Raw genomic sequence first — 19,172 nt, forward strand, 5'->3', positions numbered from 1 at the left:
CTCGTTCACCTCGCTCGTCCACATACCGTTACCCTGCACATGGGCGCTAGTTGAGCCTCTAACTCAGCCATTTCAACCAGCTGAAAGTTGTAAAATATTAATATATAATTAAAACAGACACACTACACACAGACACACACAGATGAATGGTGAAGGAAGATTGATTCACCATAGTTAGTGATACAAAAAGAAAATCTAATTATTGTTGTTGTTCTTATTATTTAGGGGGGCTTAGGAACATTTTAGGGTAGCTTCAGCACCTCTAAAATAGGCCTAACAACATCCCTGCTGCTCCTCAGATCTCTGCAGGGTAAATCCAGACAGCTAGCTAGACTATCTGTCCAATCTGAGTTTTCTGTTGCACGACTAAAACTACTTTTGAACGTACACGTTCCACCAAAACAAGTTACAGTGCCTTGCGAAAGTATTCGGCCCCCTTGAACTTTTTGACCTTTTGCCACATTTCAGGCTTCAAACATAAAGATATAAAACTGTAATTTTTTGTGAAGAATCAACAAGTGGGACACAATTATGAAGTGGAACGAAATTCATTGGATATTTCAAACTTTTTTAACAAATAAAAAACTGAAAAATTGGGCGTGCAAAATTATTCAGCCCCTTTACTTTCAGTGCAGCAAACTCTCTCCAGAAGTTCAGTGAGGATCTCTGAATGATCCAATGTTGACCTAAATGACTAATGATGATAAATAGAATCCACCTGTGTGTAATCAAGTCTCCGTATAAATGCACCTGCTCTGTGATAGTCTCAGAGGTCTGTTTAAAGCGCAGAGAGCATCATGAAGAACAAGGAACACACCAGGCAGGTCCGAGATACTGTTGTGGAGAAGTTTAAAGCCAGATTTGGATACAAAAAGATTTCCCAAGCTTTAAACATCCCAAGGAGCACTGTGCAAGCGATAATATTGAAATGGAAGGAGTATCAGACCACCGCAAATCTACGAAAACCCGGCCGTCCCTCTAAACTTTCAGCTCATACAAGGAGAAGACTGATCAGAGATGCAGCCAAGAGGCCCATGATCACTCTGGATGAACTTCAGAGATCTACAGCTGAGGTGGGAGACTGTGTCCATAGGACAACAATTAGTCGTATACTGCACAAATCTGGCCTTTATGGAAGAGTGGCAAGAAGAAAGCCATTTCTTAAAGATATCCATATAAAGTGTTGTTTAAAGTTTGCCACAAGCCACCTGGGAGACACACCAAACATGTGGAAGAAGGTGCTCTGGTCAGATGAAACCAAAATCGAACGTTTTGGCAACAATGCAAAACGTTATGTTTGGCGTAAAAGCAACACAGCTCATCACCCTGAACACACCATCCCCACTGTCAAACATGGTGGTGGCAGCATCATGGTTTGGGCCTGCTTTTCTTCAGCAGGGACAGGGAAGATGGTTAAAATTGATGGGAAGATGGATAGAGCCAAATACAGGACCATTCTGGAAGAAAACCTGATGGAGTCTGCAAAAGACCTGAGACTGGGACGGAGATTTGTCTTCCAACAAGACAATGATCCAAAACATAAAGCAAAATCTACAGTTTAATGGTTCACAAATAAACATATCCAGGTGTTAGAATGGCCAAGTCAAAGTCCAGACCTGAATCCAATCAAGAATCTGTGGAAAGAACTGAAAACTGCTGTTCACAAACGCTCTCCATCCAACCTCACTGAGCTTGAGCTGTTTTGCAAGGAGGAATGGGCAAAAATTGCAGTCTCTCGATGTGCAAAACTGATAGAGACATACCCCAAGCGACTTACAGCTGTAATCGCAGTAAAAGGTGGCGCTACAAAGTATTAACTTAAGGGGGCTGAATAATTTTGCACGCCCAATTTTTCAGTTTTTTTATTTGTTAAAAAGATTTGAAATATCCAATAAATTTCGTTCCACTTCATGATTGTGTCCCACTTGTTGTTGATTCTTCACAAAAAATTACAGTTTTATATTTTTATGTTTGAAGCCTGAAATGTGGCAAAAGGTCGAAAAGTTCAAGGGGGCCGAATACTTTCGCAAGGCACTGTACTTCCTAAGACTATTTAGCAGAGGCACTGTGGCTCCGTGCGGCACTTAGCGCCGCCCAAGACGATTGTGATTGGTCTCAGAAATGGCAATAAACCAGTGCAGGTTTTTCTCCCATCCAGGAATGCTATGTGGACTAGCCAGACCTTCCACTGTGGAGGAAGGTCTGGCAAAAGCAAGACTATCTTAAAGGTGATGTTGGCAGTGTGTGCAAACATACAAAGGAAGTATAAAAATGCTTTTTATCACTGAGATTTGTAACCTGAGTCTTTGGTCGAGGGCTATGGTATAAGCTTTTTGTATTTAATATAGAATGTTGTTCTTGTGCCTTTGTCCTTCACAGAGTCAGAAGGGGACCCCGCTGTTGACGCTAATGAAGGATCCATACATTCTGATTGCAGCTGGTAAGAAAATAATAGTAGCACAGTATTATGAGGAAACCTAATGTCATCCCACTTAGGAGAAGCATCAGTGGAATATGGCCTTTGGAGGTGGTAAAAGAGCACGGAGAGAAATTGACCCACATCTTGTTTTTTGTCTAAAGCACTTTTCTTGGCTTGGACTTGTGTTGTGAAGTGGGTTTGGCATGTTAAAGAGAGTCATCTATCCATCAGAAAAACGCTGTGAACAACACTGTGTGTGTGTGTGTGTGTGTGTGTGTGTGCGCGCGTGCGAAGGCAGCTGGAGGTTGGAAGGAAAGGGTAACAAGTAGGGACCAAAGAACAAAAACAGAGTATAACTGACACTTTGTCCAATTATGCTCAATTTTTCTCTCTGTGTCAACTTGTAGCACGTAGCGTAAGAAATTAAACAACTATTACAGAAAACCTGTGTTTTAAGCTCAGTTTAGTTGTAACTATATTATTTAATAATAATATTCTTTGTCACTTTAGTAACATCCATCCACTTATTGTGGCCCCTCAAGCTTTTTCCAGAGGGATCCCAACAGGTTTCCTGGCCAGATGGGATAAATAGTCCCTCCAGTGTGTTCTGTGCCTGCCACGTGGGTCTTGTTGTAATTGGGCGTGCCTAGAACCCTCCACAATTAGGCATCTGGGGGGGCATCATAATCAGATGCCAGGACCACCTTAAGTGGCTCAAATGCTTTTTCCTGTTCCTAAGGTGGAATAAAAGAATAGTTTATTTCGAACCTACATACACAAGAATTAACAAAGAAAATTAAATTAAAAGACAAAATTATTTCACTGTAAAAGAATATGCAAAATAAATAAATAAATACTATTAAATAAATACTCTTATCCAAAAGGGAGTAGGATAAGAAAAAGGCTTTTCGGGTCTTACCTTTTTTGAAATGAACACACATTTACATCTTTAATTATAAAATAATCCATATCATTGTTGTTTTTCAATAAACCAACCATAACACCCTAGTACAGAAAGCATTGTCAAATCCCCAAAAACATTTGCAAATCAATCAATCAAGTTTCTGTTCCATCATTTCCTTATATTTAATTCATGTACCATCCTTAAGTTACAGTCCGTCCAGTATATTTATCAAGCACAATTCAATTCTAAATAGAGCCCAGTAAAATAGGTTGAGCTCAGACACTCATTTTGGCTGGTTGTCTGCACACTCAGTCACCACCCAAAGATCAAGACCATGGAGTAGCGTTTGGAACAATTGAGAGCATTGCCAAAGGGGCCAATCCACTGTTTTCTAGCACAGTACCAGGTGCTGACTCTTAGCACATCCATTTCACACACAGCTGCAAACTGCCCCAGTGTGCACTGGAGGTCACAGGTTGATTAAGAAGGCAGAACTACATCATCACCAAACTGGATGCTTTCCAGTACTTAGCTGCTCAAATTCTGTCCACGACAATCAAATGGGGGTAGTGTGTTTAGGCTGCGGCGGGGGTTGCAGCAGGGGGACACTAGGCTGAGACCGACTCAACTTTTGGCGAAAAGCAAACCCACGTGTTTTGAGGCGGTGTGAGAATCCTTTTCAGTGAAAAGGAAACATCACTGCTTTTATCGCTGCCACAAGAAAGTTTAAAACACTTTGAGGCTAACAAATGAAAGACCAGCACTGAACTACCCGTGAGGTTGTGTAATAGCTGACTGTTTCCTACAACGACAAAGCACTCGCTGTGTCTCGCTCCTCTCTTTTCTTTCTCTCTTCCTGGGAAATGAAGCTGTCTTCAAGTGGGGTCGGAAACGTTATCTTTAAAGGATCCAAACAGTGTGTTTTAACCTGACTTTAAACAAAGAGCCAGTGACTTCCAAGACTCAGACAAAGGAGAGGCCTGGACTACGGTGTTCATTTTAGGACATCCTCAGATCTCAGACTCAGATGTCAGACTCAAACAAAACGGCCTCAGCGTCAGAAAAACCTCTCTCAGCCTCAGAAAAAGCAGTGTCAGAAAAACCTCTCTCAGCCTCAGAAAAAGTGGCCTTAGAAAAAACGGCCTCAGAAAAACCTCTCTCAGTCTCAGAAAAAACCTTTTCAGAAAGAAAGTTGTCAGAGATAACGTTGCCCAGATGAGGGAGCTGTTGACTAGCTTTCTTAATTAGCTAAAGTAGCTAGCAGCTTTAACAGTGAATACACGGCAGTTTGTGAATTTTTTTTTTTTTTTAATCAAGCTTTATTGAAAGGAGTGGATATACAGCAGGAAACAACAACTTCTGTAGGCTACATCTTAAGAGTCTATGTTCATAAACGAGCCAGGGGGTTACTAAAGGAATGAAATCAAAACAAACCAAAAAATGTTAAAATATATATATATATATATATATATATATTGTGGCATCACAAGTGGACGTGTGGTAGAGGGATGCTATGTTCCTCTACAGAAGTGACTGCCCCAGTCCAAAATGGCCACCACCCAAACTACAGCTCCCAACATGCACTGCAGGGACAGGTGCAAATGCCTGAGTCCTTTGATTGAAGCAGGTGCTCATGAACAAAGGAGACAAAGGAAGCTGTGGCAGAGAGCAGGAGAGGGTTTTTTGTTTCTTGGAGAGATACAAGCCCCGTTTACACGAAGGGAAGACGCAAATATTTTCCTGCGGTTTGGCCTCTCATTTACACGAAAACCCAGTTTTTATCACAGAAAACGATTATTTCTAAAAACTCCGGCCAAAGTGGAGATTATGGAAAACTTTGTTTGCACGTTTGCATGTAAACTGAGACAAACGGAGGTTTAGGCAGCCGAGAGAGAGAAAGAGGTAGTGATTGGTTGCTATTGTTGGGATTCTGATTAGCTAACGTGGGCTTGAGCTTCTCGTTACACTGCCAACTACAGGTTTGGCATGCTCTTGGCGGCATTGACGGCATATATACACGGGTACATATAAACGAACACTTTTCTGAAAACAGAGAGGTTCAAATGTCCGTTTATGAAAATAGCCGGCCACATGTAAACGTAGCAACAGACCTTATATAGGAAAACCTAAGTTTCAGGGCAGTGAGAGGAGATTTTGTGGTCTCCCTGTAGGTTTTAGTTAAGTTTGCTGTTTTTGTGTTGCTATTGTGTTGGAAAAAGGGACTGCTGTACAATAAAGGACCTCTATTGTTAACAACTGGCTGGGCTGTTCTCTGCCCTTGGCTGTTCTCTGCCCTACCCCGCCTGCTGCTATGAGAAACTATCACTATATATATACACACAGTACAGGCCAAAGGTTTGGACACACCTTCTCATTCAATGTGTTTCTTTATTTTCATGACTATTTACATTGTAGATTCTCACTGAAGACATCAAAACTATGAATGAACACATATGGAATTATGTACTTAACAAAAAAGTGTGAAATAACTGAAAACATATCTTATATTTTAGATTCTTCAAAGTAGCTTTTTTTGATAACTGCAAACCCTTGGTGTTCTCTCAATGAGCTTCATAAGGTAGTCACCTGAAATGGTTTTCACTTCACAGGTGTGCTTTGTCAGGGTTAATTAGTGGAATTTTTTCCCTTATTAATAAAAAAGCAAAGGGTGGCTTAAGATGTAGCCTACAGAAGTTGTTGTTTCCTGCTGTATATCCACTCCTTTCAATAAAGCTTGATTAAAGGGGTGATGTAACATTGGTTGGGCTGAAAATGGCCTGGTTGATATTTTATTGGCCCTTATGCATCCCTGTGTTTTGGCCCTATTTGTAACAAGAGCTTTTCTTCCAAATATGGTATGCTCATGAATGAAATTGGTTGAGCGAATTGCCATACGCACACATTAGAGACCCGCGCTGATTGGTTGAGCGTATCGCCATACACACACATTAGAGACACGCGTTGATTGGTTGAGCAAATCCCCAATACACACACATTAGAGACGTGACAGAATCTCATATTCCAGACACTGCAATGTTTCATTACCAATTTCACTTCTGAGACTTTTTTATGCGAGAAATCAACTATATAAATCTCAAATATGGGCCGTTTTACGAAAATTGATGGCTAATTGCAAATTTGGTAAGACATGTCGGACTTTAGGAGCTCCACACAGTCTGACGAGAAAGCGGCAGCCTGCTGAGCTCCATACCCAGGGCAAAGTCACCCTTTGTGGATACTGCACTACAGGGGCTCCGCGGCCGGCTGCCGGCATAACTATAATATATTTACGGTTTGAATTTCGTCACGCCACTTATATAACATCATTCCCCGTTGTGTCCGATTGATTTGATTTTAAGGCATTTTTATGAACGCGAGGCGTCTTTGTAGGACGAGCAGCTGCTAGCTATGTGTCCCATTCAATACAATGGGGAAATATCGCAGCTAGCTAGCTACACTTTCGGCATAACTATAGCTATATTTACAGTTTGAGTCAGCCAATCAGGAAGAAGCTCGGACTGTTGACCTGCATGGAGCAGAGTTCACTTCCCCTTGAGCTGCTGGAAGAACAGAGGAGAAGGGTCCAACTACAGCTTGCAGCAGCCGCTCAAGCCACGCCCCGTGCTCACGCCACGCCCGCTCACACCACGCCCCCGGTGGCACGCAACTTCCGACTTTCAGACATGTACGCGGTTTGTTTACAAGACGCAGTTGGACCATACTGCCATATTGAGTCATGGCGGCAACAACTCCCGGGAAGCACCTGGTAAGTTACTGATAATAGCAATATGGAGTTATTTAGCCCGTCACGGTTTGTTTAAAATTAATATTAGGCTACTACCTACAGCTATTGATTTCAGGTTGACGATTGCTTATAGTTAAAAGGGTGTTTTAAAAGTATGCTAACGTTAGCTTAAATTAGCTATGTGTATGCACATGTATGCTAGCGTAGTGTGTGTGTGTGTGTGTGTGTGTGTGTGTGTGTGTGTTTGTTTGTTTGTTTTGAATGAGGTAGCATGATATTTTTTATTAATTGAAAAGTGACAGAGTTACAGAAACACTACAAACTGAACTTTAATGTAATTTGAGTTATTGAGAAATGGCTACATTTGAAAGTTAAAGGTTCTTTTACTAACATTGTGTTGCATATATCATTTCTTCCTCTACTTTTCAGTCTGTCCTGCCTGAGCACACTGAGCCCCAGTTGCTACCGATATCCGATTCACAGTACAAGTGTCCCCTTTGTGCCAAGAAGGGAGAGTTCTGTAGGCTGGTCCCTCATTTACAGGGCCACAAGCGGAACAGCGTTAAACATGCAGGTATTTTTTTGGTAAAACATACAACATTGTGTAATTTTATGAGTTGTTTCGTAGCAAAACCCCATTTGTTCTTTCACAAATTGTGGTCATTCATGTGTAATTACTTCCGCCAACTAATCAAAGTATTCTTGTGAGCGTAGAATCTGCCATTCAGATTCATTCAGAATACATACGAGTGAGTCACACAAATGTATTCTACCATGTAGCGCTTCTATTTTTAAAATACATCAGCCAAAGAGGGACAAACCTTTACTGCGATCACTTTTGCCGCCAAATGCAATAGGTAAAAATAAGATGTGTGTGTAACAAAGGGGTGTGGGGGAAAAAATAATTGAATATGTATTTGCTACATTTATTTACTTTTTTTCTCTTTCAGTGAAAACGGACACGCATACTACCTGTTGGCAGACAACCCTGAGCCAGCCGGGTGTTTTTCAAGCTGCAGGCCACCGTGACAATTTGTGGCTGGAAACTTGGGAGTGAATTTTGAATTCTCCAGTGTTATTACAGACTGTTAATGAATCGTTTATGACAAAAAAGAGATGTCGTATTCAGCCTATGTTTAAACAACCTTTGGGTGAACATTTTGTATAATTTTGAAAATTTTAAAACTAACATCTATTGAGAGTCTACTTTATGCTTTTTTGGTTTTAATAACGTCCTGTTCAATGTGTAATAACATTCACATCCTCTGAATATTGAGTCCATTTCTGAACACTGGGGAGATCGGGTGTACAACTGGTGATCCGGTTTATGGAATGCATTGCACCAATATGATTTTCTACCCAGAGCTGTACATGATTATCATTTGTTAAAATAATAGAGACAGTCTGAGTTTTCCATACCCACAGGATTAAAGGGCCTACATCTACGTACAAATACTGATCAGCATAAAGTCCTTTGGAATCACATGTAAACTGCAGTGGAGGGTTTTTCTTTCAGTGCTTCGACCCAGAGAGAGCCTTCTAGTCCTCTTGTGACCAGCCCACGAAAAAGAACACAGACAGTATAACAAGGTCCAGAAGGCGAAACACATTGAGGCTTCCTCCAATTGTGTCCCCAAACATAACGGAAGGAAAAACAATAAGGTGGGACAGGTATGTCCTATGTGACAGTATAATACTGTCACATAGTACATAGCTGTCTCCACTTATTAAGACCAAAGCCAGTTCCAGTGTTTCCCACAGAATTAGATTGTTGAGTTGTTACATTGTCATGTGTTTTTGCTTACTTCTAAATAAATAGTTTTGTTGTTTGCAGTTCAATTTATCATTAGCAAATACAAAACTAATCCAATTCTGTAGTTCCACCCCGAAGAACGGGCATTTATTTAGAAAAATACAATTTAGAAAAACACAATTATAAATACATTTTTGTAAAGTAAAAAAAAGAAGGGGGCTTTTATTTTGAAGGCAATGAAAAGAAGGGGGCTTTTATTTTGAAGGAAAAGAAAACAGGGTGTGGCGTGAGCAGGGGGCGTGGCGTGAGCAGGGGACCAGGGGGCGTGGCGTGAGCAGGGGGCGTGGCGTTAGCAGGGGGGCGTGGCGTGAGCGGCTGCTGCAAGCTGCAGTTGGACCCTATTGGAACAGAGAGCAAGCCCTGCGTCGAACGATACCTACCTCGTGAAGACATTCCAATAAAAGTTGTTAAAACTCGGATTAAAAACTCTTAAAAACAATCCAGTGTGGAGCCCTGGACCTGTGAGAGTGCAGCCGGAGAGAACTGACGTCTCCCTCACGAAGAAAAGGCATCGGTGAGCGATCGTTTTTACCATGCTAACGCTAGCGCTAGCCTTAACGCTAGCGCACCTGGAGCGCTAGCTGAGATGCTAACTAGCACAATGGCAGACCCCATTCACTAACGCTAAAACCATTAGCTTGATGTTTTAAAGCTGCAGAGTTAATCCAGTGCTGTGTAATATGTTTGTTTAAATAATTGTTATGCACTTAACCGTGGAATGTGTTGATTTAGCACTTTTATCTGTGCATTTTGGGCACATTAATATTTAAATTATCCTTTAGTGTTACATTTTATTCGAGATGTGTTTAAACATACCTTCACATGGCCAAGGGTACACAAAGTGTGTCTGCTTACTAGTATTTGTTATTTTGTGTTCTAATTATTATGTGGAAGCAGTATTTTGATATTATATTAAAGAGGTTTTTCAATCTTTATCTCTAAGCATATTTTGAGAATGTTTGTTACCGATATTGTGATATTGTCATATTACAATGATTGTTCGGTTTAATGATTTAACATGAATTAAATTCTAGTTCATGATTGAAAGCTTAAAAAAAAAAGCTAAACGAATGTTCTGACCTTACTCACTGTAGGTCAGGTTTTTTTTGTTGGACCCTTTGAACCTCGAGATATTGATGGCGAGCCACAGCCCAGAGGAGAACTAGAGATACGGTGCCTGCAGAATTCAACACTTCATTACATACACACACACCCACCACCAACAGTGCGGTAGGACAAACTCTCTCCACTTCCACAGTGGACGGAACTGAACTGAAGCAGAATTGAAGTGACTGAGAATAGGGGGAAATTCCGAACTTTAAATCACAGCTGTGAGTTTTGTTTACATTTTTTATTTTTCCACTTACCCGTGTAAGATTTGTGCAATTTTAAAGTGTGTAATTTCCATATGTTTTTTGGCTTATCCTTCCCATTCAAGGAATAAACAGGGAAGCGATTTTGTTTCTCAAAGAAAGCGTAAGTCATTTGAGTCATTCCTGGTGTATTGTTTGGTTAATACTGGGCTCCGTAGTCGAACATAGAACTTCTGATCCCCCTGGCCATAATTAATCATTTTATAGAGTAATCCATTTCTGTTCCCCACCTCTAAAGGGTTACATGCGGGTTTATGCAGGAAAAAAGCGTTAGTTGTGGCGCGTCTGGTCTGCGCAGCTCCTGCGGATCAGGCCCACACCTGCCGGGCGGACTCAATTCAGTTATGTCGCGTCCGGTCTGCGCAACTCCCACGGATTCGGCCCACATCATAATGTATTAGAACGGGCACACACCCGCCGAGCGGACTCATTTCAGTTGTGGCGTGTCCGATCTGGCCCACACCCACTGGGCGGACTCATTTCAGTTGTGGCGCGTCCGGTCTGCGCAGCTCCCGTGGATCCGACCCTCACTCACCAGGTGGACTTGTGGCGCGTCTGGTCTGCGCAGCTGCCCCGGACAGACTGTCTACTCAGAAGCTACAGACAAGTCTGGCGCAAAGTTGGTGCAGATCTACATACTGAGTGTGACTGCTGCGCGAATCTGCGGATTCGAAAATGGATGTGGCACAGATGTAAATGCTGTCTGGGAAGCTGTATAACAGTTACTGAGTGTTATTTTTTCTGTGAGATTGTATGATTTACAATTACTCTTGAACGTATCATTTGAGTGCTGTGTTTTGATGGGAGTTAGAGGAACCAGAGGGGTCAAAGGCATGGTCAGTGGTTATATGAAGTTATATGAGGTGAGTAAATGAAACTGACAGTGTCATTAAAATAAAATAACCGATTTCTCTGGGTTTGAACGTTGTTGGAAACGTTAGGATAGTGTAAGTACACAACTCAACAAAATATATAACATAGATATATATGGTGTGTCTCAAATCGCGCACTTCTGTACTTATACTAGCTATTTGAGTACAAACTTTCCACATTCAACAAAAGGTGAAAAACTTTCAATAATGGCGGCCGAATACGCGACAGCGAGACCCACGGAGTATTACAAATGTAAGTTGAAAATTAGTCTTTTTGCTATACTTGTATAACATATAAGCCACCTGTTTATGTATATTTGGTTAAATTTGCAGTCGGTGATGATTTTTGTACCGCGAATTATAACGTTTATTTGTACCGTAATTTGATGTGCTATCAAGCTAGCTTTAGCTAAACTTAGCTATCTAACAGCGGCACAGTTTAACCAAAGCGTATAGCTAGAAGTTACCGGTACTTCTATACTCTTTGGTTTAACCACTGGCAAATAAGTTATAACCTAGCTAACGTTACATATGTTGTGGTATACAGTATATGGTTTGCTGTTTTAAGCTATCGTCCTCACTGTAGACGATTTTAGCGTTAGATGTGTGATCTTGTAAATATACATTAAGCTGCGAGCGTTAGTAATGTTACAGTACGTTAATGTATGCTATGTTATATTGTATTAACAGTGCTGTTTCTGTCCTGATCTGACTTATATAATCGTTAGGGACACGGACGTGGCAGCCGTCAATGCTGCCAACTTGAGGGAAGTCCTCCTCTGCTGGAAAGCAAACAACCTGGGGGAGGAGAGAGAGGATTTCCCTGCTGGTCTTGTGGACAGCACGGTGCACAGTGGCCCGGGGCATAGCAAAGGCTCTGGCTAAACTGGCTAGCCAAAAGAGGAAGACAAGGGCCTCGATGACGGGTCCCCAGCCGTGGTCACACGCCATGCTGAGGATGTACCGTTAAAGGATCCCCCTGGAGAGTCTGAAGTCCACCTTCATATCACTTTCCCCATCAAAGTACAGGGCCAGCAATGAATAGAACAATAGGATCTATTTAAATGTCTATTGGATTGCCTCTGCTTTCACTCTTGTATTCAGTCATTACATAGTCACTGTAATTAATAGCTATTGAAATAAACACCCTTATATGAACATATAATATGACTATTTTCTATGTTCACATTATATTTCAGTTGCACACAATTTTAATTGCTCCAATTTTGCTAAAATAACTCAAAATGGCCATTTTTGTTTATTTTTTTTACAATGAATTAAGAGCAAAAGTATGAATATCATCATACTGGTACGTTTACGGTTGCATAAAACAGGGCAAAAACAAGCAACCATAAAAACAATCGCATTCATTTTGATGAACAAAGCAGAAATGTATTTTTGACGAGTGACAACAGGTGGTGGGAATGCTTTGCCCTGGGTACAATTCACAATTTCACAGAAGGAGGAGGACTGAGATGTGTGATTGTCATTTCCGGTAAGTACATAAGTCAGTGCACGATTTGAGACCACACTCCCCCGTCAAATTTTATGCACTATGCAAGTAAGTACGTAGTGTACGAAGTGCACTTCAGTTAGTGCACGGAAGTGTGCAATTTGATATTAGTCATTTTAATTTAATGCAGAAATGTTACATATTGTACATTTAACAATAAGTTGTGTGGTTATTTGTGTATTGTAATAACAGCTGGATTATACAGGTTAGTGCTAGATCTTTCATCCTTCGTTTGTCCCTTTTAAAGCTACAAAGATAAATGAATCAAATTTATTGAGATCTGTATTTAAAAAGACCACCTTTGAGACTGTTTTCACAGTTCAGTTATTGGCCCCTGAGTTCAGGGTGGTGCTCCGTTTTGATTATTGTCAATTTGGTAAAGTTATTAATACACATATTCATGACTTTATTAATATTGATAAAACATCTTTGATAAATTGCTAATAATTGAATCTGTACCCCCCAATTCCCAACACTGCGGAAAATCACTGGATCATTTTTTTTGGTCTGAATGCACCGTAAGCCAAGGTTTCTACTCCTGACTTGTCTGATGGTTTGCCAGAAACTCTTTGAGTCCAACAGAAAGTTCTCCTCCATGGGCTCTCTGCCCCCCAGATACCTGTTCGCTGATTCAGAAGATACCCAAGCTAGGCGAGTCTCAAAGGCCTTCTTTTTCATCATTACACCTGTAACCCAGTCAAGGAAAGTTTTATTTTTTATTGTTTACTCCTGATTATCGATTAATTTGATTCTGGTAGTCCATAAAGGGACTTTTGTAGTTTTTTTCATATGTTCAACATTTTGCATTTATCCTCCTAATAATAAATACATATATTCATTGTTATCTAGTGAAATGATTTAGCGGGGGGGGGGGGGTAAACACTTTTGCAAGGCACAGTCCGTGTCACATTCTCATTAGAGGCTGAGCCCCCCTAAAGATCTCATCCTAGAATTGCCTCAGGTTCTGATATCCTCATTAACTAAGCTTGCTCAGACATGTTTTTTATCAAGAAACTTTTTTTTGTTATTGGTCACATATAATCGTACAGTACAATGTAGTGAAATTCAATCCCTGCATTTAACCCATCCTAAGAATTGGTGTCAATTGGGATTGAGGGGAGTCCATGACTACAGATGCCCAGTAACAACACACTACCTGGGTTAAGTTTAGACTGGCCATTCCTCCCTTTCATGCGCCTCCAAGTTTAAGCTGTTGCCAGGAGCGACAACAAAGGCAAACACAAGCCTTCTCACCGTGACAAGGTGGTGATCCTCAGGCATGATATGAGCACAGGCCAACAGTCATTATGAACAAAATGTCAAACAGTGGAGAAACACAACAAGTTTCACAATCCTAGCAGGTCGGAGTCTACCCACGGAGTCTACCCAAGGCTAAACTCATCAAGCCATGATCTCATTCCTACTGCTTTATGCATTGGAAAACAACTTGACTATACAGCAGAAAACAGTCTTGAGGTTTACTGTATGTGCCATCATGTTATATCACACAAATGATTGCAGACTTCTCTTTATTGACAACAAGCACCTTTAAACAGTAACGCAAATGTACTCACTCTCCCTGCAGAGGCTTACTTCCATGACATGCCACAAAGAGTCCGAGGGCCCTATCTTGCACTCAGCGCAATTGCCTTTGTACACTGACTCATGTATCATTCCTAGTTTGCACCCGACGCACAGCGGACTTTTTCCTCCACAGACGCAGGTCGGTAAATTAGGGAATGTATTTGCACTCCCGGAGGCGGTTCAGCGAAAAGAGGAGGCGTGTTCAGGCGCAAACGTTCCCTGGTGCTATTTTGCAGTTTCAGAAAACAAATCCGCCACTGACCAGGAAAAACCTGGTTTAAAGTCAGTGGCGCGTTATTCAGATGCTATTTTAGGGGCGCATGCTTGGCCATAATGTAGCGTGTGCACAGCGCGCATACACTTTGCTTCTTTCATCTACACGCAGCATTTCCCATTTTTGCAAACCATACATAATTACAAGGAAAAATATTACTCAAAATGCGCTTCAGGTTTTTGGATCGGTCAGGAAGCACTTTACAGTACAGTCCTCAAAAAGTCGCACCATTCTTTGTGGCTTGTTGTGTTTTACACAGCATTTCCATGAATCATGGATGTGTTGATGACATGAATGAGGAAATATTAGAGGACTTAAGGAGACGTGATGTTGGAACTACGGTGGGATTGGACACTCCAGCGGGATCTGCTCCGGGAGTGGCAATGCACGATGCGCTCCTGGTGGAGCGGGTGGACAGAGATGGAGTTGGGGGAGGAGGAAGGGCCACAACAGGTGCAGGTGGTGCGTTTGGAGGCCCACGCTCTATGGCTGCAGCAATCCTCTCCAGACTTGAGGAGATGCGCCCGAGAGGAGCAGCAACATCGCCACCCGGTCAAGACGGGTATTTATTACTTTGCCGCATCCCGGACAGCTCCCGCTGGCGTGCGGCAGGCAAATCCACCATCATAATAGCAATCCGCCATGGAACAAGCGCACCTGCTCTTAAAGAGAATGTGAGATGACGCTCTGATTGGTTTATTGCACGTTACGCCCAAACCACACCTAGCTACTTCAGACCAACCCATTTTAGATTTGCGTCGGGCGCAAGAGTCATTTATCCCACCGTTATAATAGCAACAGCGCCCGAGATCCGCCTACAAAGCTACTTGCGTTTCACGTTTGATGCTTGCGTTTCAGATCGTCAAAATAGGGCCCTTAAAGTCTCAGATCACCAGAGGGACAGAATCACACGATTTAAGAGGTGTCTTTTTCCGGCTATGGCTTGGAATTAGAGAAAAAAAGGTCTCACTACATGGTTCTCACAAGAAGGGTAATATAAATGTATGTGGCAGGAAAATTGCATTTGTGTGCCAGTTAGCCTTTCCCATCACATGAATTACTGTGACAACACAGCAACAAAGAGAGCAGGGTGTGTGTGTGTGTGTGTGTGTGTGTGTGTGTGTGTGTGTGTGTGTGTGTGTGTGTGTGTGTGTGTGTGTGTGTGTAGGCGGCTGGAGGTTGGAAGGAAAGGGTAACAAATAGGGACCAAAGAACAAAAACATATATATGTAGTATAATTGACACTTTGTCCGTTTATGCTCCTCCCCAGGTGCCATTTGTTTTGGAAATATGGCCTTTGCCATGATGGAGCCAACGCTGCCAATCTGGATGATGGAGACCATGTGTTCCAGTAAATGGCAGCAAGGTATTTACAATGCTCTTTCAGTACTCACTAAGAAAATACACATTATGCACACACAGTATATGTCGTTACAGCACCTAAATGTTAAAAAGTTCAGTCACTACTTAGAACCCACACAAATGTTTTTTAGGGGTCCAAGCCCGAGGCTGGAAGAATCGGCGGTAGCGAAGCTATGCCGTTCGCACAGCAGGGTTGTGGAACCCTATTGCTTTCCTAAAGTTTCTTATTAGGGCCCGAGCACGAAAGTGCAAGGCCCCAACGGTGCCTTGCACTGAAAGTGCGAAGGAACCTATTGTTTTTCATCAGATTATTATTTTTCCGAGTCCTTTGTCGCATTTTTGAGGGCGTTAGCATGCACGAAAACTCACAAAAATTTGCACACCTGTCACAACTGGTGAAAATTGCAAAGTTCTGTAGTGCTTGGCCTCGGGTGTTGCCAGGGGGCTCCATAGCACCCCCTAACGTGCGCCTTAATTCCGAAAAAAGTAAGAAGTTAATATACCAACTTTTGAGGGAACATAGGTCTCATCTTGAACTCCATGGATCTATTTTTAGAAAAAATTACAAAATTCAAAAATTTTCAAAATCTTGGTTTTTGTGCAAAAATCTTCATTATACGAACACTTGTTTGAGGACTTTAGGATGCACAAAAACTCTCAAACTTTTGCAGCCATGTGCAGAATATTAAACTCTTTCATTTGAATACCTGGGAGTGGTATGGTTGCTCTATAGCGCCCCCTAATTATCTTTCGAACTTGTCCTAGGCCGTGTTTTCAATCTTCTTGAATCTTTGCAGGTAGTATCTGTTGACCGTCATGACGAAAAGTTATCCAGAGAATTTTGATAGTTGAAAAAATGCGCATGTTATAGCAACTTCCTGTCTAAACAGGAAGTTGCATTATCTTGGCAACAATTATTGCGATTGGCCCGAAACTTGACAAGGTCGTTTCTCATGGTAGAATTTGCATCTCTGCCAAACTTGGCGGCAATCGTCCATTAGATGGCGCTGTTTTAATTTTTTTTATTTAATCATCAAAATATTGACATATGGGAAGCCTACTTTGTCTAACTACTCCTGGGACGTGAGTCCGATCGGCACGAAAACTTGCATATACACTCGGAGGACCCTCGTGACAAAAAGTTATCAAAAGAATATTGATAGCTAAAACAATGCGCAAGTTATGGAGGACCAACTTCCTGTAGGTGGGAGTGGAAACAGGAATGGTTATATCTTGCCAACGGCTATTCCAATAAACACAAAACTTAAGAAAGTTGTTCCTCATGTGCCAATGAGGCTGTTTGCCAAATATGTCGTCAATTGGCCTTTAGATGGCGCTGTTTTAATTTTTTTTAATTCATTAGCTAATTTGCTTTGAGCGAAACCTACTTTTTTTAACTCCTCCTCTAGCATGAGTCCCATCTGCACAGAAATGTGCATGTAGACTCGGTGGACCCTCATGACAAAAATATATCAAAAGAATTTTGATAGCTAACACAATGCGCAAGTTACAGAGGACCAACTTCCTGTAGGGGGCTGTCGAAACAGGAAGTTGCGTATCTTAACAAGATTTATTCCCGATTGACACCAAATATGACAAAGTTGTTCCGTATAGGGGTTTGAGCATCCACGCCAAATTTATAGTGCATCGGCCATTTGATGGCGCTGTTAGAATTTTTTTTATTAATTATTCACATCGCGATATATGGGAAACATACTTTGTCTAACTCCTCCTGGGCCGTGAGTCCAATCTGCACGAAAACTTGGATATAGACTCGGTTGACCCTCGTGACTAAAAGTTATCAAAAGAATTTTTATAGCTAACACAATGCGCAAGTTATGGAGGAACAACTTCCTGTAGGTGGGTGTGGAAACATGAACGGTTCTATCTTGGCAAAAGTTTTGCGATTTACATGAAACTTAGAATGTGTGGTCTTAATGTGATGTTACATTTGCCAGTACCCCCCGGGCAAGAAGCGAGGGCCCGTCATCGCTGCTTGCAGCTTTAATTATTATTCTTCCGCCGATAAAACACATTCTACAGCCTAAACCGTACATGGTGGGGGGATGTCGTTTTCAGGACTGGTCCAGATCCCTGCAGGGACCTCGGAAAAAAAAATTCAGCCACTTACACCACTAGGTGGCGCTATAGCCGAAAAAACGCGTTTGGCCTTATAACTCCCACACCGTACATCCGATATTCAAAAACCATACATCTACGCGTTCACTGGATCCAGCTGAATCACGTGGTATAGGCCCCGCCCATTTCGGCCTAGACTTTTATGCATGAAAAATCACAATTTATCATAAACCTGCTTTTTCTTACTCCTCCTAGACCGTGCGACCGATCTGCATGAAACTTTGTATGTAGCCTCTCCAGACCGACCTGACAAAAAGCTATCAAAAGAATTTGTGTAGGATGAAAATTTCGTGAATTACCCACAACCAAATTTGTGTAGCTAGCCACGAAGACACAAACATTGCCATATCTCGGCCAAAATAAATGGTATCATTGCGAATCTTTAGAATCTTGTTTGGCTCCCCAACCAGTTTCACAAAAATTGGCCACTAGGGGGCGCTATAAGTACAAAAAGTTTATATCTCATGAACGGCTCATCCGATTTTTACGAAAGTTTGAGTGTACCATCTCGGCCCACTCCTGAGGCCACGCCTACAGTGGGGTACTGATTCGTCAAAGTGGGCGTGGCCTATGGAACCGAGGTTTGGATTCACCACTTACACTAATGTGAGCAACTTAAAATTTACAGCGTAGATGGACTTACTTACCAAAACGTACACACATGCACCACTAGGTGGCGCTATAATGATGTAAAACGTGTTTTTGCCTATAACTCCCACAGTCTACATCGCAGATTAGAAACCCTTATATCCACGTGTTCCTTGAATCAATCTCAGTCTGATGACATAGGCCTCGCCCATCTGCGCTAAGAAGTTTTTTCGCAGTATCGCGCAATGCGCAAAACCAACGTTTCGAACTCGTCCTAGGCCGTGCGAGATATTGGTACGAAACTTGGCAGGTAGCATCTCCATACGGACCTGACCTAAAGTTATCAAAAGAATTTTGCTACGTTACACCATTCGCAATTTACAAGCAAACTAATTTTCGTAGCTAGCCACAAAACACGAACGCTAGCATATCTCGGCCAAATTAATAGGTATCGGAGAAAACCTCGGTATTCTTGTTCGACATCCCACTCCAAGCCACCCTACCAAATTTGGTGTGAATCGGCCATTAGGGGGCGCTATAATGAACGTAGAGGCCTTTTGGCAAATAAGTCAATTCATTTAAATGG

At 41.8% G+C, this 19,172-nt stretch overlaps 1 protein-coding gene across 1 annotated transcript in view; it reads left to right on the forward strand.

Annotated features, from left to right (window-relative positions):
- The window catches only part of LOC120547824 (synaptic vesicular amine transporter-like), a 150,200-nt gene that overhangs the window by 44,615 nt on the left and 86,413 nt on the right, over window positions 1-19,172 (forward strand). The window contains exons 8-9 of the mRNA XM_039783517.1: window positions 2,380-2,440; window positions 15,768-15,863. Coding sequence (XP_039639451.1) covers window positions 2,380-2,440; window positions 15,768-15,863 — 157 coding nt within the window. The remainder of the gene's footprint in view (window positions 1-2,379; window positions 2,441-15,767; window positions 15,864-19,172) is intronic.

The sequence above is a fragment of the Perca fluviatilis genome, chromosome 19 (genome assembly GCF_010015445.1).
Source record: "Perca fluviatilis chromosome 19, GENO_Pfluv_1.0, whole genome shotgun sequence".
NCBI lineage: Eukaryota > Metazoa > Chordata > Actinopteri > Perciformes > Percidae > Perca > Perca fluviatilis.